Raw genomic sequence first — 26,548 nt, 5'->3', positions numbered from 1 at the left:
TGTGTCGTACCTTCTGTGGGTTTTGACAAAAGTATGATGACCTATATCCATCATTATGGTATCATATAGAATGGTTTCCCTGCCTTAAAAATCCCCTGTGCTCCACCCATTCATCTCTCCCCCAGCCTCTGGCAACCATTGATTGTTTCACTGTCTCTATAATTTTTGCCTTCTTTAGAATGCCTTATAGTTGGAATCATATAGTATGTAGCCTTGTCAGATTGGCTTCTTTTTTTTTTTTTTAATTTTTTTTCAAGTTTTATTTATTTTTGAGAGAGAGAGGGAGACACAGAATCTGAAGCAGGCTCCAGGCTGTGAGCTGTCAGCACAGAGCCCGATGCAGGGCTTGAACTCACAGACTGTGAGACCATGACCTGAGCTGAAGTCAGACGCTTAACCAACGAAGCCACCCAGGCGCCCCTCAGATTGGCTTCTTTCACTTAGCAATATGCATTTTGAAGATCCTTCTTGTTTTTTTTGTGCCTTGATAGCTCATTTCTTTTTATTGCTGGATAATATTCCATTGTATGGATGTACCACATTTTGATTATCCGTTGGCCCATTGAAGGACATCTTGGCTGCTTCCAAGGCTTGGTAGTTATGAATAAAGCTGCCATAAACATTTGTGTGCAGGCTTTTGTGTGGAGGTAAGTTTTCAGCTTATTTGGGTAGAGACCAAGGAGCACGATTGCTGGATCTTAAGGCAGAGTGGTATGTTTAGTGTGTGAAGAACCTGGCAAACTGTTTTCAAGGTGTGCGTACCATTTACATTCCCAGTAGTACTGGGTGAGGGGCACTGATGCTCCATGTACTCACCAGCATTTGATCCATAATTTATTTTGAGTTATCTGTGCCTCATCTGCTCCTACCCTGATTTGGGACCTTGATGAGCAAAGAGGGACTTGGTGTAGTAGTAGTAGTAGGTTGTGAACTGGCTTGTGTTTAAGTCATCTTTCTGTGTTTAGAATTGACAGCTACCTCCATTTCCCATTTATGACACTTCTTTTCTTTTCATTTTGTTTTATTTTTTATATGTTTTTAAATGTTTATTTATTTTTGAGAGAGACAGAGAGAGACAGACAGACAGACACTCACATACCCACACAGATCTGAAGCAGGCTCCAGGCTCTGAGCTGTCAGCACAGAGCCAGACATGGGGCTTGAACTCCTGAGACGTGAGATAATGACCTGAGCCGAAGTCACATGCTAAACCAATTGAGCCATTCAGGCACCTCTCATTTTCTTTTAGATCTTAATCTTGAAATTAATCTTTGCTTTTGTTAGACTTTTGCATAATAATTGATTCCTATTTCTACTTAACTCAATTTTTATAACAGGTCTGAGAGATGACTATAGGAATATAAGATTGTATTCTGGATCATCCTAACCATTTAGAGTTAAAATTAGCACCATGATGTTTTTGATACTGAATTAAAATACCTTATGAAACATCTGATGACAGCCTATGCATTTTTCCTATCTTTTGAAGGAATATAATAACTATCGTAATTTGTTTTCGTAGATTATCTTGATAATGGTAATAATAAAATGGCAATTCAGCAAGCAGATAAATTGTTGAAGAAACATAAGGATCTTCATTGTGCTAAGGTAAATTCATTTGCCCTTGACTTACATATTTGGTAGATTATATATTGCAATCTTAAAAAGAAAAAGGTGTTTAATCCCTTTAGTGACTCTGTTCAGGGTTTGTCCCCACCCGCCACCCCCCAGGGTATTTTTTTTTTTAAAGATTTTATTTTATTATTATTTTTTGTTTGTTTTTGAGAGACTGTGAGCAGGGGAGGGGCAGAGAGAGAGGGAGACAGAATCTAAAGCAGACTCTGTGCTGTCAGTGCAAAGCCCGATGTGGGGCTTGACCCCATGAATGGGGAGATCGTGACCTGAGCTGATGTTAATTAATTAATTTTTAAAAAAATGTTTCTTCAGTTTTGAGGGAGACAGAGGGAGGGAGGGAGAGAGGATGAGTGGGGGAAGGGCAGAGAGAAAGGGGGACAGAGGATCAGAAGCAAGCCAGCAAGTAGGCTCTGAGCTGACAGCAGTGAACCTGATGTGGGACTTGAACTCATGAACCGTGAGATCATGACCTGAGTGGAAGTTGGATGCTCAGCCGACTGAGCCATCCGCTGCCCCTAAAGATTTAATTTTTAAGTAATGTCTATACCTAACATGGGGCTTGAACTCACAGCCCTGAGGTCAAGAGTCATATGCTCTACTGACTAAGCCAGCTGGGCTCCCCTTGAAGACATTTGTTTTTCTGATTACTTACATGCCATAAATAGTATTTAATTACAAGCTAGCTGTTTATTTCTTTGGATATAGCTAACTTAATTATACTATTTTGACAGACTTTTTTTTAAACAGTGTCGTTACATCTTAATATGAAACTAGGAAAGAATCTTGATTTGTTGATATTTTTGGTAAAATATGGTTTACTTGATTAGACCTAGGCATGCCTTACAACTTATGTTGTGTTTTTGAATTCACCTTGTTTTGTTCATATTTTCTTTTCTGTCCTTTTAAAATTAATTTGTCTTTCTTTTGTATCAGGTTTTAAAGGCAATTGGTTTACAGAGAACTGGAAAGCAGGAGGAAGCCTTCACCTTGGCACAGGAGGTGGCGGCCCTTGAACCCACAGATGACAACTCGCTGCAGGCACTGACTATTCTCTATCGGGAGATGCATCGACGTATGTTTCTCGTTTTCATTGTTTTATTACTTTCATTATTTTTTTAATGTCTTATTTATTTTGAGAGAGAGAGCAAGCTGGGGAGGGGCAGAGAAAGAAGGGGACAGAGGATCCAAAGTAGGCTCTGTGTTGACAGCAGCGAGCCCAATGTGGGGCTTAAACTCACGAACTGTGAGATCACAACCTGAGCCGAAGTTGGATGCTCAGCTGACTGAGCCACCCGAGTTCCCCTTCTTTTTCATTGTTTTTAAACCTGAGCTTAAGGTTTTGGTTACTTCTTAAATTTTTTTTAATGTTTATTTATTTTTGAGACCGAGAGAGAGAGAGAGAGAGAAAATGCACATGCGAGAGCTGGGGAGAGGCAGAGAGAGGGAGACACAGAATCTAAAGCAGTCTCTAGGCTCTGAGCTATCAGCACAGATCCTGACTCGGGGTTCAAATCCAAGAGCTGTGAGATCATGACTTGAGCTGAAGTTAGATGGTTAACCGACTGAGCCATGAGGCACCCTGAGTTTTTGGTTATTTCTGATTGAGTTCTTTATTTTTCTGTTTTACTGATCACTCATGAGTTGAGTGGATGGCAATAGGTAAAATAATGCATTAACCATGATTTACAAAGACTGTAGGCAAAAAGGATATTTAATTTTATTTTTTTAAACATTTATTTATTTTTGAGAGAGAGCAAGGGGGGAGTGGGGCAGAGGATCCAAAGTGGGCTCCAAGCTGACAGCAGCAAGCCTGATGTGGGCTTGAACTCCTGAACCGTGAGATCATGACCTGAGCTGAAGTCTGATGCTCAACCAACTGGCCCACCCAGATGCCCTGGCAGAAAAGATATTTTGCATGTATTAGGATCCTTGAATTGGAATGAGGACTTGAGGTCAGTTTGTGGCATTTTGACTTACTAAATGGAAGAGTTACCCTTTTTTACTATTTGATATGGAAAATTTCAAACATAAATAAAACCAGAATAGCATAATAAGTCCCATTGTACTCCTTACCCACATTTAGCAGTCATTGTCACATGGCCAATTTTATCTATATCCCATCCCCCTCCCAGATTATTTGTAAGCCTATTCTAGATAGTCTACCATTTCACCTGTAAAGTTTCTCATTGTTGATTTCTCAGATCTTTTACTATGTAATAATACATATCTTCCATAATACATATTATAGAAGTACGTATTTTTGATGTGGAATAATGAACATTCATGGACCTACCAACCAGCTTAATAGTAAGATGCTTCCTGTGTGTTCTTCATCAGTCTTACTTCTTTTTTACCTTCCAAGATGTATTGGCTTTCCTGAATATATTTTATTGTCTTGCTTTTAAAAACATCTTTATCACATTTGTCTAAGTAATATTTTGTCAATTTCTTACTTTATTATTATTTATTATAACTTAGTTAATAAGTTACTTATTAATAGAAGTTATTATATTGATATAATTGTTAATGTAGTAATACCATATTAATTAGAACTTAATATAAATGTATTCATACTATGTATGTTCTGTGAGTTGCATGTTTCATCTAATATATACATATTTTTACTTCATTCATTTTTACTATCACAAAACATTTTTCTCGGGGACTGCAGTCTAGAAGTAGAGATACTAAGTCCTAGGGTGTGTGTATGTTCAGCTTAAAGATGAAGAAAAATAACGTCACCTTGTTTTCCAAATTTACTCTCCTAATACCAGTGTATAAGAGTTCCAAGTTGTTCCACATCCTTGTTAACACTTGCTATTGTTAGACTTTAAAAGTTTTGCCATCAGGGGCGCCTGGGCGGCTCAGTTGGTTGACCGTCCGACTTTGGCTCAGATCATGATCTCAAAGTTCACGAATTCAAGCCCCGCATCTCACTGTGTGCTGACAGCTTAGAGCCTGGAGCCTGCTTTGGATTCTGTGTCTGCCTCTCTCCCTCTCTGCCCCCATTGCCTTGTTAATGCTGTCTCTGTCTCTCTCTCTCTCAAAAGTAAACGTTAAAAAAAAAATTAAAAGTTTTGCCATCAAATCATCATGTTGTAGACCTTAAAATATAGTTTTTATTCATCAGTTACTCCTCAGTAAAGCTGGAAAAAATGAAATTTTTGCCAACCTAGTGGGCAGAAAATGTGACGTTTTAGTTTTGTTTTTCATTTTTATAAAAGATAAAACTTAAGAGTTGAGGTATTGTATTTGATTATAGGGATTATGTTGATTTAGAGATATGGATTCTCTCCCAGTGTTTTTTAAAAATCATTTATCTCACAAATATTGTTGAATTTTTTTTAATGTTTATTTGAGAGAGAGAGAGAGAGAGAGAGAGAGAGAGAGAGAGAATGAGCGGGGGAGGGGCAGAGAGAGAGGGAGACAAAATCTGAAGTAGGCTCCAGGCTCTGAGCTGTTAGCACAGAGCCTGACGCAGGGCTTGAACTCACAGACTGCGAGATCATGACCTGAGCCGAAGTCGGACGCTCAACCGACTGAGCCACCCAGGCATCCCTGGTTGAATGTTTTTCTATGAGAAGTATTATATCAGAAGCAAAGATTAAAGATGCTCTCTCTGCCCTTGTGTTACTCACAGTCTATAAGGGGAAATTCATGGGTGCCTGGCTGGCTCAGTTGGTACAGCATATGGCTCTTGATCTCAGGGTCATGAGTTCAAGCCCCATGTTGGGCATAGAGCTCAGTTAAAATAAAGGGAAATTGGTCAATAAACTGTATACTACATTGTATGTTAATAAATGTTATAAGAGACTTACTACAAAGATTTAAAGATGGCAGAGGGGAGCAGTAATCAAACTGAGTAGAGGAGCACGGATGGTGCTCAGGGAAGGATTACATTTGAACTTGCACAATTCCTTGTAGAGAGGATTACATTTGAGTTGGGTTTTGGATGATGTTCATTGAATAGAAAAGAGAGGAAAGGTGAATTCAGGCACGGGGAGCAGAGTAAAGGCATGGAGGTATGATAGAGCACAGGGAGTCTAGTGGAACTACAAATAGTTTGGTGTGGCTAGAACATAAAGTGCTGGGGGAAAGAATTAGGAAGGAGAGAGAGGCTAGATTGTGGAGGGTCTTGTATATTGTAAGCGTGTTAGGGGAGGCCTGAGCTATTCCGTGCTTCATTGAATAATGCCTAACCAAGAGAAGAGTAATGATCGGATGAGGCAAAACAAGTACTTTCTTCTTCCTTAATGGTAGGAGACATCGTATCCTCCAAAGGGGGGAGAAGTTAAATGCTGTTAAGATTTAAGATATTCTTCAATAATTAAAGACTATCTTATTTCTCTTTATTCTAGCGGAGTTAGTTACAAAACTTTATGAGGCAGCTGTGAAGAAAGTTCCCAATAGTGAGGAGTATCACTCTCACCTCTTCATGGCTTATGCCAGAGTGGGCGAATACAAGAAAATGCAACAGGTAACTTTATCCTGGGTTGTGGGATTTGCTATTAGAGACTAAAATTTCTTTAAATGTGATTTAGTTGTAGGAGTGTGTGGGTGCATGTGTGTGTTTGCATATGTGTGTAATACTGAATCTATGTATTTGTGTGTGGAGATCAGGCATGTGTTTTCTTTGTATGTTTTAAGGATGAACTGTTATTCAAGTTCTTTAAGCATTTTCTTAGGGGAAATCTGATTGTTCTTTTGTGGCCTGATAGCATTTTTTATTCTGGTACGTTGGCTTCAGATTGTCCCACTGCATGAAATTGCTGTTATATTTTCAGAAAATGGGCAGAAATCCCGGAATAAAAAATGAACAGACTATAGAAAGGCAAACTTTAATGTTTACATTTAGGGGCATCTGGCTGGCTCAGTCGGTAGAGCCTGTGACTCTTGATCTTTGGGTTGTGATTTTGAGCCCCATGTTCCTTATAGAGATTACTTAAAAATAAAATCTTAAAGAAAAAGAAAGTTTACATCTAATTTATAAATTTAATTTTCTTTGTAGCCTGCTGAAATTTTTAAATTCACCTGGGAAAAATCCCCACTGTTTGGAATACTTGTCTTTTCTACAAGCAGCTTATTTGCCACTTGATACATTTTAGATGTTCCTTGTAGACATATGAAGAAGCCTCATGTGGATACATTTGGACTAGTGGGTGGGTAAAGTCAGCTTCCCAGAGGAATGAAACTGTTAAGCCCATAGACGGTTATGATGTCAAGCTAGTATTTATTTTAGAAATGTTTTGTTTGTGGGTACAATTTCTTCTGAAAACAAAGCTTTCTTACCTGGGTCTTTGTCTTACTCTTTACTTGAAGTATCAGACTATAACAATGGATGAGTTAGGGAGGGTGGAAGATCCTATATTAAAATAAATCCTTTCTCCATAAAATTAATCTTCGTATTTGCTTATATGCAAGTTTTTAAATTGGAAAAATTTTATTCCCCAGATACAATTCTTTGAAGAAGTTTTATTTACTGATGGAGTTTATTCTCAGGAAAAATATTCAGAGATTGTAATTTTTCTTTTAATGTAAAGTGGGCATATATTTTAAAATTGGCAACTGACATACATATATATATACACACACATGTACACATACGTATATATATGTATACACATATGTGTATATATGTATATGTACATAATATATATGTTTAGTATTTTTATTTCTAGGATTATGTTTTTTTTTTTTTTTTTAATTTTTTTTTTCAACGTTTATTTATTTTTGGGACAGAGAGAGACAGAGCATGAACGGGGGGAGGGGCAGAGAGAGAGGGAGACACAGAATCGGAAACAGGCTCCAGGCTCTGAGCCATCAGCCCAGAGCCTGACGTGGGGCTCGAACTCACGGACCGCGAGATCGTGACCTGGCTGAAGTCGGACGCTTAACCGACTGCGCCACCCAGGCGCCCCTAGGATTATGTTTAAAGTATATTAAATATTAATGGTAAAATGCAACATCCCACTCCTGTCAAATAGTACTGTATGTCTTTATTTGTTGACATAGAAAGATGTTCCTAATATATGTTAATGGGTAAAAAAGTTGTAAAATGGCCTTCCCCTCTACTCCCTTCACATCTATGGTTCCTTAAAGGATATATCTGTAAGGTTATGTAACCAAAATGTTACCAGGCAGGATACAGGCCTATGGATACTTTTCTCTCTGTTAATTTCTTTCTTTTTTTTTTTTTAAGTTTTTATTATTCTGAGAGAGCGTGTGAGCAGGGGAGGGGCAGAGAGAGAGGGAGAGAGGGACTCCCAAGCAGGCTCTGCGCCATCCACACAGAGCCTGATGTGGGGCTCGAACTCAAGAACCGTGGGATCATGGCTTGAGCTGAAACCAAGAGCCAGACTCTCGACTGAGCCACTCAGGCGCACCGCCCCCCCCCCCCCTTTAAAGTACATGTTAATTTTATGATACCACAATATGTTTTTGAAATACATATACACATACAAAAAAATAATAAAAGGCTAAGTTCATGCAACAACAATATTAAGGTAAATAATCTGCCACTTGAATGGATTTTGTTTTTTATAGTTTGACTTTACATGTGGCCAAAGATAGACATACTTCTGCATCTTGCTCTTTGGAGCCACTGCTTTGATGTGGCTTAACAGTTTTAGATCTTTAATATATTGTAGCTATAGCTTGTTTTTACATTATTCTAATATATTGGAAGAATGGAGCATTCTAGTGTTAAATGTTTTAAAATGAAATGTCTAATTTTACCTTTTTTGCTGCTTAAGGTAGTTATAATTTCTTAGTATACATGTAGGATTATATTGAAAATGGTATGTCAGTCTGGGATAATAAGTAGTTTACAAATTAAATGTCAAGTTTCATGAGGGTGAGAGTTTTTATTTTGTTCACTGCTGAATCCTCAGTGCCTAGAATAGCATCTGCACAATAAATTTTTGTCAAAAAAAACCAAATGATTAACCTGGTGGAGGTAGAAGGGAGGGAAGCTAAGGAATCAGAAAACTTAAGGACTTGTACTGACCCAAATGACATCCCTGACAGGCAGTATTTAAAATCATCTTGGGGGAGCCTGGGTGGTTCAGTTGATTAAGCATCTAACTCTGGATTTCAGCTCAGGTCACGATCTCTTGGTTCGTGAGTTCGAGCCCCGTATCGGGCTCTGTGCTGGCTGTATGGAGCCTTCTTGGGATTCTCTCTCTGCCCTTCTTGCTCACTCTCTCAAAATAAATAAACTTAAAAAAAAAATCATCTTGAATGAAGAGTTGCTAGATGTTCATATGGTGATTGGACTTTCTTTTTCTGTAAATGACATTCCTATCCTTTTGTCTTTACTCTTTTTTCTCTTTTCTTTCACATTTCCATATTCTGAGTCACCAATTCATAGCCATGTTTTTTAAACTTGTCTATCGTCAAAAGTTTCCTGTATCAGCAGAATATAAGTGTCGGCAAGATAGTAGGTTATGGGCATGAAATTTTTTTCTTCTGTTTTGTGTTAAAAATTCATATTTTATATTCTACTTTTTATTTATGCACGTCATTATAAAAATGTTTTCCTTCCCCAAATGATCAGGTAAAATAGATTTTCTAGCACTTTTCATTCAGTTCCTCCAGAGTTTGGTGTTAGTAGCTGAAACCTTAAGCTATCTTAGATTCTTCTAAACCTGTATGTCATATTGTTTCTACATCATCTTGACTCTTCCTCCACATTATCTTTGAGGTCTCTTTTCTATTTGATGTACCTCATCCTGGTGTAGTTCCTCATTACCTCATCTCTTTCTATTTTCTTTCTTCATGGTCCAGTTAAAATATGTTCTTAGAAGAGTGTAGATGTGTACCTATTACTCTTTTACTCTGTAACAGCCTGATTTTTGAGTGCTTCACAATAAGGGTATCTCAGTTACTTTTCAGCCCCATTTCCCTACTAGTCCTCTTAATCCTTATTTTTAGCCAAATGTCCTATTTCTTCTTGTCAATATGTCTTTTTTTTCTTTAATATTTTTGTTCAGATTCATTTTACTCCTACTTAGAATTGATTCACTTACTTACCCACTCACCCCAAATGTTTGTATTTGTATATTTGTATCCTCACCTCCATCTTTGCCTGTAGACATACTGTTTGACCTTCAAGGTTCATTTGGAAGACTGCTACTTTGAAGAAGGCTTTATCGATAAAGTTCCCTTCCCTACTTTCCCTTAAAGAAAGGAATAAACAACTTGCCTTTTTTTTTGGAAATAAAAGATATGATGTTTTTGTTGTATAGGACATTTTTTTTTTTGCCAAGTGTATATTTTAGTCATTTAAATATTTGTCTTATCTCTGTCTCTAGCTTCTAAATGCATTTGGGACCAAGTCTCAATCTTTCTATCATTGGCAGGAATAGACATTTCCTTCCACTTAATAGAGTCTCCGTGTACTTTTTCAAGTGGGTTGAAGATAGGCAAAACATTAAAAAAACATAAAATAGTAACTGTAATAACTAGCTGACTGATTTATTGGCATTGATTACTAATTGGCTAATTATGGGAGGATTCTCAGTTATGCATGAGTAGATCTACTTTATTCCTTCTTGCCATGTCCCTGCTTTAAGTATTTCATATTATACATTTCACAATGAAAGAGTTCAGTTCTAGTTAATGGTATCTTGGGAGAACCTGATTATTTTCCTAACCTAAGAATTACTGTTTTTTGAATAATGTCAGAGAAAACTTTTCTAATTTTAAAATTTAAATATACTGTCTGGATTTTTAAATTTGTTTTACTATAACTGGTTAGTGCAGTGCCTTTAGTAAAGTTTATTGGTGTACATTCATAAGCCAAATTTTGTGTTTGTCAGTAGTCTACCGGAACCATATTGGATTGCTATATTTTCCAAAAATACTGGGCTTTAATTTGAAGAAATCTGGTTCAAAAGGTGAAATATTTCTGATGTTGTAAAATTTCACCTTTGTGATTACTTATATTGCTATCTACTAGAGAATATTCATCAAGTCACTAGGCATTTATAGTAACTGGGATATGTAGATGTGTTGCTATTCTCCTAGGAACTTCTTGCCACATATCTAGATCATTAATTGCCCTCTGTGTGACGTTTTCTAAATTAAGTATTTATGGCTCTCTGTCTTTCAGGCTGGCATGGCTCTATATAAGATTGTCCCCAAAAACCCTTACTACTTTTGGTCTGTGATGAGCTTAATTATGCAAGTGAGTATGGTATCCAGAATGGAATTGAGATTTGTTTTTATTTTTGTATATAGTTGTTGTCCTAATTTGTCTTCTGAACATCTTGGGTAATGTGTTATAGCATGTGTCAAATAGGGACTTTCCATATTCTCAGTTGACTTTTTGAGTTGGGGAGTTTCGGCATTTATTCCTCATGAGTTGGTATATTGGTTTATTTGTGTGGAGCACAGACTGTATTTCCCCTGAATCTTAGATCTATTACTGGGTTATTTGATCAAATATGAGACTCGAAATGTTTGATATTTTGACTTGAGGTTTGTCTTTAAAACAGTATTGTTTGTTAGTGTACAAGTTATTGAACTGGATGGCCTCGTTCTATCAATTTTGGTTTTTGAGCCTCAGTTTCCTCTTTTGCAGAAGGGAGATGCTCATCTCCCAGAGCTACTGTAAGGACTAAAAGGAGATAGGGTATAAGAGAAGATGGGGAGGAAGGAGTTAAAATGTAGTAGTTCAGAACAGAAAGGCTCTGGGTTCAGACAGGTCTGCATTCATATACTGGCTTCAGCATATGTCTTAGAGAGCCGTTGGGGAATCTCTTAGTTTATCTGTGAGATAAGCATAATAGCTACTTTGAGTACTGAGGTTTGAGCAGAATCTCAGGCAATGTTAAAATTGTTAATATGCATTGATTTTAATTGTCAATCTAAGATCATCTTAATTATCCAAGCTACTAAACTGTGTAATTGGAGTTTTCCCTTTAATATGTGAACATTTCAAAAAGACATCTGATAGGGGCACCTGGCCGGCTCAGTTGGTGGAGCATGCAATTCTTGTTGGGTGTAGAGATTACATAAATAAAATCTTAAAAAAAAAAAAAAAAAAAGAAAAAGACACTTGAAAGGCTTTTCCCTTCAAACAACTGATGATATACCCCTTACATGTAATAAACAGTGTAGGCATACCTACTGCTTCTTAATATAGTTCTAGAAAAATGTATGAATAACCTATTTAAAAGTTAGGCCATATTGTGGAAACTCAGTATGTCAAAAATATATAGGATAATAAATCTTTATTAAAAGAAATCTCTTCTAAGGCAAACCACTCTGTAATGTATCTTCGTGGCAAGTTCAAATTAGGTCTGATATTGGACATAGTGGAGTGATAAATATGTGCTGGGGTCCCAGTAATGGTCTGCCTCGTAATAATATAAATAGTGCAAGCAGGAGAGAAATTAGAACATTTATTTTTTTCTCCTACAGTCTATATCGGCACAGGATGAAAACCTCTCAAAAACGATGTTTCTGCCCCTCGCTGAGAGAATGGTAGAAAAAATGGTGAAAGAGGACAAGATAGAAGCTGAAGCTGAAGTGAGTAGTGGAAGCCCTCCTTTTGTATTCCCAGGATTTGATATTGCTACTATGTGATGCTACAGTATTGTAAACTGCTGTCTTATTCCAGTTAGAGAGCTGGGCCTCACTCTTGCCTCTTGTGTAAAAGGAAGCTTTGGAAGCACCTAGCTTAGGTATCCGAACATTGTTACTGCTAATGTCATCTCATTTGAAGATAGTGTTCTTTTCTGTTAGGTAACTTTTGAAAGCATGCAAATGATTATATTGAGAAGTTTCAATGGCTGCATTTCTTGTTTGTTTTTTCTGTAAGGTTGAACTTTATTATATGATCCTGGAACGTTTGGGAAAGTACCAGGAAGCCTTAGATGTTATCAGAGGAAAATTAGGAGGTAATTTTTAAAGTTTTCTTTTTTTTCTTATTTAAACATGCAAAATACTTAATTGTGGAAAAATTTCTCCTTATACAGAAAAGTAAAGATATCAAGACATTAAAAAAAAATCACGTGTGGTCATTTTATGTTCATATAGATTTTTCTGTATGTTGTACATTTGCTTTTTAAAAATATTTTTGAGGGGCGCCTGGGTGGCGCAGTCGGTTAAGCGTCCGACTTCAGCCAGGTCACGATCTCGCGGTCCGTGAGTTCGAGCCCCGCGTCGGGCTCTGGGCTGATGGCTCAGAGCCTGGAGCCTGTTTCCGATTCTGTGTCTCCCTCTCTCTCTGCCCCTCCCCCGTTCATGCTCTGTCTCTCTCTGTCCCAAAAATAAATAAACGTTGAAAAAAAAAAAAAAAAAAAAATTAAAAAAAAAAAAAAAAAAAAAAAAAAATATTTTTGAATTCGAAATAATTTAGGAATTAAGAAAATTGAAGATGTCAAAAAGAGTATGACCTCTAACCCTTTGCCCTCAAAGTTCTTTGCCAGTCATTTGTTCTGTATGTCCTTCTTTTTTTTTTAATTAAAAAAATTTTTTAAATGTTTGGGGTGCCTGGGTGGCTCGGTCACTTAAGCCTCCGACTTCGGCTCAGGTCATGACCTCACAGTTCGTGGGTTCGAGCCCCGCGTCAGTCTCTGTGCTGATAGCTCGGAGCCTGGAGCCTGCTTTGGATTCTGTGTCTCCCTCTCTCTCTCTCTGCCCCTCCCCCACTCATGCTCGCTCACTCTCTCTGTCTCAAAAATAAATAAAAACATTAAAAATTTTAATTAAATTTTAAATTTTAATTAAAATATTAAATTTTAATTTTTTTAATGTTTTTATTTATTTTTGAGACAGAGACAGAGCATGAGTGGGGGAGGGGCAGAGAGAGAGAGGGAGACACAGAATCTGAAGCAGGCTCCAGGCTCTGAGCTGTCAGCACAGAGCCCGACGCGGGGCTCGAACCCACGAACTGTGAGGTCATGACCTGAGCTGAGGTCGGAGGCTTAAGTGACTGAGCCACCCAGGTGCCCCCTGTATATCTTTCTAAAGATGTACTTTCCCCTCCCCGCGACTCGCCCCAGTTTGTTCAAGTCACAAACGAGAACATACTGTACCTAAGCTAATAGAGTACTCTTACTGAGCTGGCACAATGTTTTTATTCAAAAACTTTTTTCTTTTCTTTTCTTTCCTTTTCTTTTTTAATATTTATTTATTTTGGGAGTGAGAGCATGAGTGGGGAAGGGGCAGAGAGAGAGGGAGAGAGAGAATCCCAAGCAGGCTGCACACTGTCAGCACAGAGCCCGGAGTCCAGAGTCTGACGTAGGGCTCAATTTCATGAACTGCGCCATCATGAACTGAGCTGAAATTGAGAGATGCTTAACTAACCAGGCCACCCAGGCACCCCTCTTTAATATTTTTAAATGTTAATACCTGTAGTCAGGATTTGTAACCTGGGTGCAAATTTTTTTTCTTTGTTTACCTGCCTGACCTATCAAGGATTTGATTTTGTGACTTCTCTGTGTACTGTTATACCTATTTTAAAAAAACCTTTTTTTAAATGTTTATTTATTTTCAAGAGAGAGAGGGAAAGAGAGAGAGAGATAGAGACAGAGTGTGAGCAGGGGTGGGGCAGAGAGAGAGGGAGACACAGAATCCGAAGCAGGCTCCAGGCTCTGAGCTGTCAGCACAGAGCCCAGTGCAGGGCTCGAACTCACTAAGGGTGAGATCATGACCTGAGCCGAGGTCGGAGGCTTAAGGAACTGAGCCACCCAATGCCCCACTGTACCATTTTTTTTTTTTTAACTTAAGTGTGTCTTAGAGCTATACCTCACTACCTCACTCCCTTTAGTGACTGTCCAGTGTTCCATACTATAAATGTAGACAATTTACATAACCAGCCTTTGATGACTGTTTGCAAAGAACACCTTGTTACAAACCAGATTACCCTACAAGAGGCTATGGTGTGCATTCCCACCTGCTGTATTTACTTTCATCATGTGGGAGGGTATGTTTCTTTGTATACTTAATAACCTGTATTTTTAAGCTGTTACTTCAAACTTTTTTTTTTTTTTTTTAAAGAAAGCTCTACGCCCAACATGCGGCTCGAACTCACGACACTGATATCAAGAGTTGCATGCTCTACAGACTGAGCCAGCCATGCACCCCTATTTCAGACTTGTTAATGTTTTTCATTGTGATAGATAAAACATATCATTTTTATTTAATTCTGAGGAAGGATAATTACTTTTTAATTTGTTTAAAAGCCATTGATATTTTCTTTGAACTGCTTTTCCTTATCGTTTTCCTATTTCTAAAAATGTTGTTAATCTTAATGATTTGCAAGAGCCCTTTGTGCGTTAAAGAAGTTAGCTTTCTTCCATTATTGTGAAAATACATCTTCCCTTTTTGTTGGGAAACTGATTTGTATGAACCCCATAGATTGATCTAACCATTCCTCTTTTTGGGATGTTTGTGAAAGAGATTTAGGTTCCCAAACATTTAAATTCCTGGAAGTGCAGTGTTTTGACAAACCCGGTTTTTAGTTGTGCCTTTACAGTGATTGGGAGCAGCTAATTGTAGATGAGTAGCCTCAGGTCTCTTATTAGGAATAGTCATTAAAAAACCTTATTTTATACAAGTGTGTATATCCTTTACTAGCCTGTGTGGCCATAAAACTGTAACACTAACTGATAGTTAACTACCTGAATTATATAAAATGGAAGTTTTGTTGGTTTAAAAATTTTTTAATTTTTGGGGCGCCTGGGTGGCACAGTCGGTTAAGCGTCCGACTTCAGCCAGGTCACGATCTCGCGGTCCGTGAGTTCGAGCCCCGCGTCGGGCTCTGGGCTGATGGCTCAGAGCCTGGAGCCTGTTTCCGATTCTGTGTCTCCCTCTCTCTCTGCCCCTCCCCCGTTCATGCTCTGTCTCTCTCTGTCCCAAAAATAAATAAACGTTGAAAAAAAAATTAAAAAAAAAAATTTTTTTTAATTTTTTTAATTTTTTTTAATGTGTATTTTTGAGAGAGAGAGAGAGAGAGAGAGAGAGAGAATGGGGGAGGGGCAGTGAGAGAGGGAGATACAGAATCCGAAACAGGCTCAAGGCTCTGAGTCGTCAGCACAGAGCCCGACACAGGGCTCGAACTCACGGACCGTGAGATCATGACCTGAGCCAAAGTTGGACGCTTAACCAACTGAACCACCCAGATGCCCTACCAAAAAAATTTTTTTTCAATGAGAGAGTGGGAGAGGGGCAGAGAGAGAGAGGGTGGGGGGGGGGACAATCATCTGAAGTGGGGTCTGGGCTGTCAGCAGGGCTTGAACTCACGAACCATGAGATAATGGCCTAAGCTGAAGTCGGGTGCTTATAACCGACTGAGCCATTCAGGTGCCCCTGTTGTTGTCTTAATGTTACTTATTCTGTAACTTCAGCCTCCTTGCAGATGGGTGTAAGTCAGCCTTTCTGGTTTTACCCAGCTGGATTATAATCATATGGTTGTTAAAATGAAGATTCCCTGTAGGAAACTCATAATGTAATTATTGGTATATGTAATCTGCTGAGCTGCTCTAAAAGGTCAAGGCAAATTTAATTTGGTCAGAAATAATAGTTGTAGTTTTTCTGTTCCTAGCTCTATTTATTTTTGTATTTCTAATATCTTACCTTGCACATTCCATCCCAGTTCAAGCTCATTCGATGTTTGGGAACTATATGTATAGATGGGAAGCCTGTCTGTGGATCAGATATACTAGTCCCTAGATGCTTTTTCTGTTTTACAAGTTTATCCCATATATGAGGTCCTCACTTCAATACATTCGTGATCCTTGTATTTTATAGAAAAAGTGATAATAAAATGTTTAGTATCAGAAATGTACTTTTTTCAGCAAAATAATCTTTAATAAGATAATAGTTTATATCTAACAGTGGTCCCATTATCTCATAGAATGAATAAGAAAATGCAACATTTTTCTTCTTGTGTTTGGACTTTATTCTGATTTCTGAGCAGAAATGAACCCAGCTTACCAATTTTTATAACTTTTAATTGTAGAGAAGTTGACAAGTGAGATTCAGAGTCGGGAAAATAAATGCATGGCTATGTACAAGAAGCTGAGCAGGTGGCCAGAGTGTAATGCCCTTTCCAGGCGCCTCTTACTGAAAAAGTGAGTAGAGGCTTCTCTTTGGACTATGAGACTGTAGCGGGGCTCTCAGTTTGCGCTACTGCTTTTCTTTCTTTCTTTCTTTTTTTTTTTGGTTGTCTTTTATGTTGTCCGGGCATAAAGTGAAATCTTGTAGTAGTGTGTTTTAGGTATTTTTAAAAGTTTTTGATGAGCCTTCATCTTTCAGTAAAGAGGTATAATCGTACTTACACCACCAGGGTGCTGAGTATTAGGTCTTGAGAATGAATGCTGAAAATCATTAATTTGTTAAATTCAGTATTGGTCTAAAAGACACACCTTCTCCTCCCCACCACCCCATCCCACGGCCCTGTTTTGGGGAAGTGCTAATGTGGGTGTTTTAGGAGCATTTGTTTTCTGGATCTGGTCATTTCATTGAAGGAAATAACAGTTCCTTAAAAGTTTTTTACTTGGAAAAATGCCTCTGGGGTTGCCCTTTTAGGGAAACTTGGAAGGGTGGGCTTCTCCTTGTAAAGACTAAAATACAGAAAGTAAGTTGAGTATTATGGTTCTTAGGGCAGACTTGTCACAACTTGGGTTTAATCCTGTGTGCACCATTCAATCTGATTTTAGCTCAGATGACTGGCAGTTCTATCTGACTTATTTCGATTCTGTGTTTCGACTGATTGAAGAGGCCTGGACTCCTCCTGCTGAAGGTGAACAGTAAGTTGATTCCTGAATTCCAGTGGCACTTTTTAGCACATTGTAGCAAAAGGATTTCATTGGAAGCCTAATCGAATTCTCTTTTTCAGTCTCAATAGTGTATCCCTTTCGAAATAAGAGTTTTCATTTTTTTTATTGTAAAATAAATATGTTCATTGTAAAAATGTTAAACTAGTGCAGAAATATATGGTGTAGAAAGTGTTAGTTCCTGATTATCCTACCGTCCCAGAAATAACATTTTTTTTTAACTTTTTCCACTTTTATTGAGTTATAATTGATCCAGAGAGCGATCTCTCTCTCTTTCTCTTCCTTTTTTTTTTTTTTTGAAGTGAGCTCTCTGTTCAGTGTGGGGCTTGAACTCATGACCCCGACCCCAAGATCAAGAGTCGCATGCTCTGCTAATTGAGCCAGCCAGGTGCCCCCAGAGATAACTCTTGATGGCAGTTTAGGGTTTTTTCTTCTAGATTTATTTCTGTCCATATACTAACATAATTATTCCCCTTATTTAACATAAAAATGCAATCATATTAGTGGTTTGCAACTTGGTATTTTCTCCCTTAAAATATATCTTGGGCATTTTTCCATTTTTGGTACATAGAGATCTGTTTCATTCTTTTTTAGTGACTTAAGAGAACTCCCGTTTTAGAGATGTACTGTAGTTCATTTAACGTGTCTCCTGTGGATGGACTGATGGACACTTGGATTGTTGCTGATTTCCTTTTTTTTTTTTTTGATATTACAGATAATACCATAATAAACATGAATGGAATCTTTTTGAAAAGTGAATACATAAGCAGGATTTAAGATGCTGATGAGCTTGTGCTTACTTTGTAATATTAACTAAATCATCTAAATTTTCTTAGCCTTCATTCAAGCAGTAAAGTAAAATTTACTTAGACTTTTTATTAGGTGATATTTGATATGTATAAAGTGATCCCTTCTCTTTTTAAGAAAGAGGTATAGGTAGTTAGTCACTGTGTAGTAATCAGATGACAAAATTGGGAGTAATCATATCCTATGTTACCTGTCAGAATGTGCGCCTAGTTCTCTTTTGCCCCCATGTTATTTTATAATTATCAGAATGCTTTTTATTTTTTAATTTGTTTTTTGAAATCAATTTGGCTTCACTTTAAGTTTTGGGACAGACAGTAGAGGCACAAAATACCTTTTTCATGTGTTTATACCTAGCTCTTTAGAAGGAGAAGTCCATTATTCTGCAGAAGAAGCTGTGAAATTTATAGAAGATCGGATAACAGAAGAATCTAAAAGTTCCCGCCATCTCCGAGGACCACATCTTGCTAAACTGGAACTGATTAGACGTTTAAGACGTCAAGGTTTTAATGATGAGTACAAACTAGGTAAGAAACCCTAATATTATTTGGGAACCCTGGAGACGATGCAGGGATGCCTTCCATACCCAAGTGCAGTATTCATTATGTGAGGTCTACGATGATGCCGTCATGTTTTGGAAGCAGACATCTTCATAACATGAAAATATTTACTAACAAATGGATTACTGATAAAATTAGCCCTCGATCACATCTTCAACTTGACTTAATATTAGCATCTCTCCCTATTCCACCAGAGTCTTTTTCAGGCATTCTTTTTGACCTGACATTAATGTCAAAATCAGTTTCAAAGTAAAATAACCAGTTTTGTAAAAGTTTCAAGATTTCATGAAGAGGATGGAAATTTTCTTGAAAATCTGCTCCAAGCGCTCAGAAAACCATTGACAAAACAACATCTGGTGGAGTTAGAGCAATTAACAGTTAAAGAGAAAATTTACAAGGACAATGACAAGATAGGAGAAAAAACATGATTTGGATAGTAAAGCATGAAGAAATGCCTTCAGGAAATTTGATGAAGTGCTTAGATGTTTATTTGAAAATGCCTTTTTTTAAAATGATTATTTATTTTGAGAGAGAGCGCATTTGTGTGAGCATGAGGAGGGGCAAAGAGAGACAGGGAGAGAGAATCCCAAGCAGGCTCCGTGCTGTCACCGCAGAGCACATTGTGGGGCTCCATCTCATGAAACGTGAGATTGTGACCCAAGCCGAACCTGAGTTAGACACTTAACCAACTGAGTCACCTAGGCACCTGAAAATTTTCTTTTTTTTTTTTTATTGAGAGAATGCACAAGTGGGGAAGGGACGGAGAGAGGGGGACAGAGGATCTGAAGCTGACAGCAGAGAGCTTGATGCAGGGCTCCAACTGATAAACCGTGAGGTCGTGACCTGCACCGAAGTTGGATGCTTAACCAACTGAGCCACCCAGGCACCCTGAAAATGTTTTTTTTTTTTTAAGTGCTTATTTATTTTTGAGAGAGAGAGAGAGGGAACGCGTGTGCACGTGAGAGGGGGTGGGGCAGAGAGAGGGGGACACAGAATCCAAAGAAGGCTCCAGACTGTTAGCTGTCAGCACAGAACCCGATGTGGGGCTTGAACCCACGAACTGCGAGATCATGACCTGAACCAAAGTTGGACGCTTAACTGAGCCACCCAGGATCCCCGAGAAAGAGAATCTTAAGCAGGCTCCACATTCAGAGTGGAGCCTGACATAGGGCTTGATTCTATGACCTTGGGATCATGACCTGAGCTGTAGTCTAGAATCAGACGCTCAACCGACTGAGCTACCCAGGTGCACCTCTCACAACCAGTTTTGAATTCCATGTTGACTTCTTTAGGTCTACTTAAGGAACCTTAGTCTCTGTTATTTCCAGAAATGCAAACGAAAATTTTCATGTGACCCTCTGCAAAATGTTGAGATAGATTCCAAAGAATTGCTTTTTTTCCAAAGCTGGATAGAAAAGTTTGGATCTGCATTGACACTTGGCTGTATCTATCTCTTGTCTTTCTCTTCCCTCTCACCAGCCTTCATGTTAGAAATTTGTGACTTTTTAAAATTTACTTATTTATTTTTTGTGACAGAGAGAGAGTGAGAGTGAGAGTATGCACGTGCATGCGAGCCAGGGAGGAGCAGAGAGAGAGGGAGAGAGAATCCCAAGCAGGCTCCGTGTTGTCATTACAGAGTCTAATGTGGGGCTTGATTCCACAAACCGTGAAATCATCATGACCTGAGCTGAAATCATTTGGACACTCAACCAACTGAGCCACCCAGGTGCCCCAGAAATTTGTGACTTTGTCTAGTGTACCCAAAATTCTTTTTGAAGTAAACTCTACCTGCAACAGGGGACTTGAACTCATGACCCTGAGATCAGGAGTTGCATGCTGTACCGACTGAGCCAGCCAGGGGCTTCTGCACAAAATGTTTTTTACCCAGACAAGTGAGTGATTCTTAGTGACTTGGATTATAGTCCTATGAGAATCTGATGAAAGCCATGGACTTCTGTTCCCAGAATTGTGAATAGGAACCAAGACCTAAAATCTTACCAAAATTTCAGGTTAAAATTTTATGTTTCTTATTTTAATTTTTTAAAAAAATGTTTATTTTGAGAGAGAGAGAGAGAACGCTAGCAGGGAAGGGGCAGAGAAGGGGAGAGAGAGAATCCCAAGCAGGCTCTGCACTGTCAGCTCAGAGCCTGAATTGGGGCTTGATCTTACAACCCTGGGATCATGACCTGAACTGATATCAAGAGTCTGAAATCAAGAGTCAGATGGTTGGGGCACCTTGGCGGCTCAGTCCATTGAGTGACTTCGGCTCAGGTCATGAGATTGCAGTTTGTGAGTTCAAGCCCCACATCAGGCTTGCTGCTGTCAGCCTGTCAGCACAGAGCCTGCTTTGGATCCTCTGTCACCCTCTCTCTGCCCCTCCCCTGCTGGTGCTCTCCCAAAAATAAGTAAATATTAAAAAAAGAAAAAAAGTTGGATGCTGACTTAACCAACAGAGCCACCCAGGTGCCCGCAAAATCTCTGCTTCTTAAATCTAGTTCAGTTTGAGAGTATCTTACTATTATTATTATTATTATTATTATTATTTTAATGTTTATGTAGTTTTGAAACAGAGTGCCAGCAGGTAGGGAAAGAGAGGGGGGGAAGGAAGATCTGAAGCGGGCTCTGTACTGACAGCAGTGAGCCTGATGTGGGGCTTGAACTCAGAAACTGTGAGATCATGACTTGAGCTGAAGTCGGATGCTCAACTGACGGAGCCACCCAGGTGCCCCTATTATTTTGTTTTTAATGTGAGGAAAAATAAAAGGAACTGGTAGCTTTCTGCAGATCCAGGTTTAAATTTTCCATAGTGAATGATCTTGTTGGAGTTACTGGCTTGTGACTCTCCCCATTTATTTTCTCTCCGTTGGTGTGCCTGTTAAACATTCCCTTCCACTTAGTTAACATTTATTTAATACTTGGTAAGTATTTCAGGAACTGTGGAAAGAAACGTGCTTGTTTAATATTTGTTTATAAACTTGTCTTTATTTAAACTTTAATGAAAACTTTTTAGCTATTTAAACTTTAATTCAATGGAAAGTGTCATGTTTCCTACATGTAATAACATGTAAGCTGAGTTTGTAAGATTCAACTTCTTTTTAAAGTGTTTGTTGAGTTTTAAATGGGCAAGCCATCCTCCGGCCCTCACTGCCATTCTCATTCAAGCACTCAAGCAGAATTTTTATTTAATTGAAATAAATATTTTTCAAATCATACCTCTTAATATAAAAATTATTTCAGTCCTTGAGTTAATTTATTGATTTTTGTTTTCTCTCTTAGGTGATCCAGAAGAATTAATGTTCCAGTATTTTAAAAAGTTTGGGGATAAGCCTTGCTGTTTTACAGACCTCAAGGTGTTTGTTGACCTCTTGCCTGCTACGCAGTGTACAAAAGTAAGTATACTTCAGAATCCTGTTGGGTGCTTGTATTGAGGGTAACAAGGGTAACTGTATGTAAGTTGGTGGATGCTAGATATCAAGATAACTGCTCTAGCAAGCAGGGACTCTAGGTGCTATCAGATGAAGACATGATTTCTTGTTAAGCCACAAGGAAGATAATTGGATTGTCTTTTTTGTTTTGTAGTGTGTGTGTGTGTGTGTGTGTGTGTGTGTGTATGTGTGTTTTGAGATAATTGTAGATTTATACATAGTTGTAAGAAATAATACAGAGATCTCTTTATACTCCTTCCCATTTTGCCCCAGTGGTAACATCTTGCATAACTATAGTATAATAACTTAATTAGGAAATTGACATCGATACAATCCACTGACCTTTTTCAGATTTCACTGTTTGACATTTGTGTGTGTACGTGTGGTACCTTACATGTGTGTTTAGTGTGGTATGTAGTGCAGTGGATTCGGTGACCTCCACTAGAGTCAGGATACAGAACAGCTTCACCACCAGATTCAGTGGCTGCCTTTTTTACCTGCAAACTTTTCCCTGCAAACTTTTCCCTGCAGCTCTCTCTCCTGCTTTCACCCCCTCCCCTGGCAACCACAATAATGTTTTCTATTTCTGTAATTTTGTTATTTTGAGAATGTTATATAGCTGAATCTGAATCATATTATATGTAACATTTTCAGATTGGCCCTTTTTCCTCTCAGCATAATTCTCTGGAGATTCATCTATGTTACATGTATTACTAGTTCAGTCTTTTGTATTGCTGAATAGTGTTCTGTGTTATGGATGTGCCACCATTTCTTTAACCTGTTGAAGGACATACAGTTTCCTGTTTTTGGCTGTTACAAATAGAACTTCTGTGAACATTTGTGTGCAGGTTTTTTGTGTGAACTTAAGCCTTCATTTTTCTGAGGAAAATGACCAGTAGAGCAAGATAGCTGCATGTTTAGTCTTTTTTTTTTTTTTAAGATATGACCAAACTTTTTCATGGTGACTGTACCATTTTAAATTCCTGTTAGCAGTGTATGAGTGATTCAGTTTCTCTGCGTCCTCATCAGCACTTAGTGTTGTCACTATTTTTTTATTTTAGCCATTCTCATAGGTGTGTAGTGATATTTTATAATGGTTTTGATGTGTATTTTCCTAATGGTTAGTGATGTTTAACATCTTTTCATGTGCTTATTTGCCATCTTTATATTCTCATTGAGATGTGTTTTTCTATCTTTTGCTTGTTTTCTAGTTGGTTTTTGTGTTTTTACTGTTGAGTTTTGAGAGTTTAGCTATTCTAGATACAAGTCCTTTGTCAGATATGTGGTTTCACGTTTTCTCCCAGTCTGTAGCTTGTCTTTTCGTCCTTTAACAGGATCCTTTGAAGAGCAAAATTTTACATTTCGATGCATTTATTTTGGAATACTTTTCGATTTACAGAAAACTCATTTGGATAGTGCAGAAAATTACACTACACCCTTCACCTACCTTGTTAACATCTTAAATTACCATGGTACACTTGTCAACAACTAAGAAACTGACATTGGTACATTACTATAACCTCTAGATTTTATCTAGATTTCTGCAGTTTTCCCATTAATATCCTTTTTCTGTTCTGCGATCTAATCTAGAGTACCACACTGTGGTTAGTTGTCATATATTGGGAGTTTTTGATGTGAATGAACCAATGTAAGATTGTTACATAATGAGAGGGAGAACCTTGTCTTTAGACTCCTCATCCATGGCAACATTTATCCAGAGTATCCCTGGTAATGGGCAGCTGGAGCATTCTGTCAATTGGAAGAACAATGTATGTAGAGTAGGAGAGAGCACCACGTAAAGAAATACTGGCATGTATAAAGAAAGTCTGTGACTCTGGTCGGCTTTACTCATTAGTGCCTCTGTAATTAGTGAAGGTTGGAAGCCTTCCTATTGCAGGGGTGCCACCACCTGTTCTCTCAGAAAGCCTTCTGTCACCTCCCATAGTGGAGGTGACTAGACTATGTTTGGTGAGTCATGTCTTCAGTCCATCAGGTTTGATACTTGGCAGTCTTGAGGTGACACATCTAGGGCAGATGGAGCAGTGTTTTCCCAAACTGATAAGTAGCCAGTGGTCTGTATTTAGTGATGAAATGAGGCTCACCATTCTCTTTGATTTAGTAAAGCTATTCTTGGAGCACCATGTTACACGGCTCAGGCCAAGCTTTAGAAGTTTCTGGATTAATTACAATTAATTACATTTACAATTGTAATTAATCCAGAAACTGGATCCTGGGTTGTAGGAGGACGTGAAAACGTATGAGAGAGAAATAGTTGAGTGGAAGAGAGAGGTTTGGTCTGATGAGGACAGAGTCCTTTTCTCATATTTGAAAAGCTCCCTTATAAAAAGCGGATGAGAATTGAAACCAGCAGGAAATTGTTACAGGGAACTTGGAATTTGGCCAGTGAAAAATAGATTTTTTTTTAATAGAATTCTCTAAAAATGTAGTGTGTGAGTTTCATGGTACTGGTGGGATTTAAGCAGAATCTAGAACCACATGGGAGAACCACATGGGACAGGCCTTCAGTTAATGTTTGTTGCATGTATTATATATAAGTGCTAAGATTTGGAACAATTGATCTTAGCGTCCTTCCCATCTTGTAAGTTGAAGCACCAAATGATGGGACTGCATTAGAGGTAACCTTAAATGGCTTTCAGCTGAGATTCATAAAGTTTTGCTAACATAAATCTAGTACAAGGAGATCTACTCTGTTGGTTATGTTTGAAAATCTTAGGTCACCTCACGTGACCTCATATATTAATAATCTGTGGAGAGGAACCCTCTAGAAATGCTGGGATACTGTCAGTGATAGGTAGTCTTTGTTCTGTGAGACAAAGGATGTGAAGCTGTTGCAATGAATTTGTAATCCCACTTAAATTTTTCATTGAGGGGTAATTTTGCTGCCAAAACTTTTTAAATGTAGGATGACTTCAATAGCTAAAAATCCTGCTACTCAGCAGTGTATTTGTCAGAGGATTAAACTGTTTGAGTAAAGTTCAGGCTGAGAACTGTAGTCCCAATTAATTAGGAGCCAAATGCTTTTAAAGTAGGCCATTGAATCCAGTTATCTTGAAGTGGCTCAACCAGGGTGATGTTTTTATCTTTTGTTTTCTTTGCCTTGGAATTTTAAGCTAAACATATGATTCCAGTTTTTATTTTTATTTTTTTATTTTTTTTTTTCAACGTTTATTTATTTTTGGGACAGAGAGAGACAGAGCATGAATGGGGGAGGGGCAGAGAGAGAGGGAGACACAGAATCGGAAACAGGCTCCAGGCTCCGAGCTATCAGCCCAGAGCCTGACGCGGGGCTCGAACTCACGGACCGCGAGATCGTGACCTGGCTGAAGTCGGACGCTTAACCGACTGCGCCACCCAGGCGCCCCGATTCCAGTTTTTAAAGAAGCTTTTTGTACAGTAGTAAAACTATACAGACTGAAATAAAGAATGAATGTATTCTTTTATGACAAAACCTATTTGGAAGATTCTTTAAGCATTCCCTAAAGAAGGCATTAATAGTAAACATCACTAATATATAAAATGGTTTACAACAGTGGAACAGCTGGCAGTAGAAGCTATACAGGCATTTAATCAAAAGCATGGAGACCAGTGCTTTAGTTTCTTTGTTGCAAATGATTACCTGATCATAATAATTAAATTTCATACAATTGGAGATAAATTGAAGCAAAATTGTTACAGATGTGAAACTGCACAGCGTGGGGAGGGGGGTGGTTTATTTTACTTTAATTTTTATTTGTGTAAAAAATATTACATGTATAAAGTTAAAAAGCCAGGTAGTACTAGAAGGCTTTTGTTGAAAAACAGCAGTAGCTCTTTGCCACCTTCACCCTGGTTCTGGCGCTCTACAGGCAAATCACTCAACTCCTGTTTCTTCTGTTATTTACCTCCGTATTTCTAAGTTACAGACTTGTCCAGGTATTCGTTTATTTTTATAGTTATAGTCTTCATCTGTTGGAGCCCCACCACTGAAGATGATCATCTCATTTACAACATCTCCCTTCTCTTCTTACATACTTTCTCCCCAGTTTAGTTCAGTCATTATTCAGAATTTATATTTTTATGACTGAAGGCTGAGCCACTTTGTATACGGAGATTACCTTTCTCAAACAACTTTCTTTCTCGGAGTTAAGATTGTTTTGTTTGATTCACCCCAGTCAATTGGACAGAACCATACAAGTATAAAACTCTGTTAGTTTAATACATGAGGTGGTAATATGTTCTGTTCTCCCCCATACCTCCTCCATCCCCTGCCCCTCACCTCAGAAATACTTTATTTTTTTATTTTACTATTTTTTTTAACATTTATTCATTTTTGAGA

The 26,548-nt window shown here is 38.1% G+C and overlaps 1 protein-coding gene across 1 annotated transcript in view; it reads left to right on the top strand.

Moving 5' to 3' along the window:
• The first annotated feature begins 1,368 nt into the window (after positions 1-1,368).
• Positions 1,369-26,548, top strand: part of NAA25 (N-alpha-acetyltransferase 25, NatB auxiliary subunit) — a 65,609-nt gene continuing 40,429 nt past the window's right edge. Inside the window, exons 1-10 of the mRNA XM_047088249.1 lie at positions 1,369-1,608; positions 2,569-2,707; positions 5,994-6,112; positions 10,748-10,822; positions 12,061-12,168; positions 12,461-12,539; positions 16,607-16,718; positions 17,307-17,396; positions 18,585-18,754; positions 22,064-22,176. Of these exons, the coding sequence (XP_046944205.1) occupies positions 1,549-1,608; positions 2,569-2,707; positions 5,994-6,112; positions 10,748-10,822; positions 12,061-12,168; positions 12,461-12,539; positions 16,607-16,718; positions 17,307-17,396; positions 18,585-18,754; positions 22,064-22,176 (1,065 nt within the window). The 5' untranslated portion in view covers positions 1,369-1,548. The remainder of the gene's footprint in view (positions 1,609-2,568; positions 2,708-5,993; positions 6,113-10,747; positions 10,823-12,060; positions 12,169-12,460; positions 12,540-16,606; positions 16,719-17,306; positions 17,397-18,584; positions 18,755-22,063; positions 22,177-26,548) is intronic.

The sequence above is a fragment of the Lynx rufus genome, unplaced genomic scaffold, assembly GCF_022079265.1.
Source record: "Lynx rufus isolate CCGP_SWC_20201006 ecotype Redwood Valley unplaced genomic scaffold, mLynRuf1.p SCAF_24, whole genome shotgun sequence".
NCBI lineage: Eukaryota > Metazoa > Chordata > Mammalia > Carnivora > Felidae > Lynx > Lynx rufus.
The sequence above is the reverse complement of the archived record's forward strand: the minus strand, read 5'-3'. Positions and strand labels throughout refer to the sequence as shown.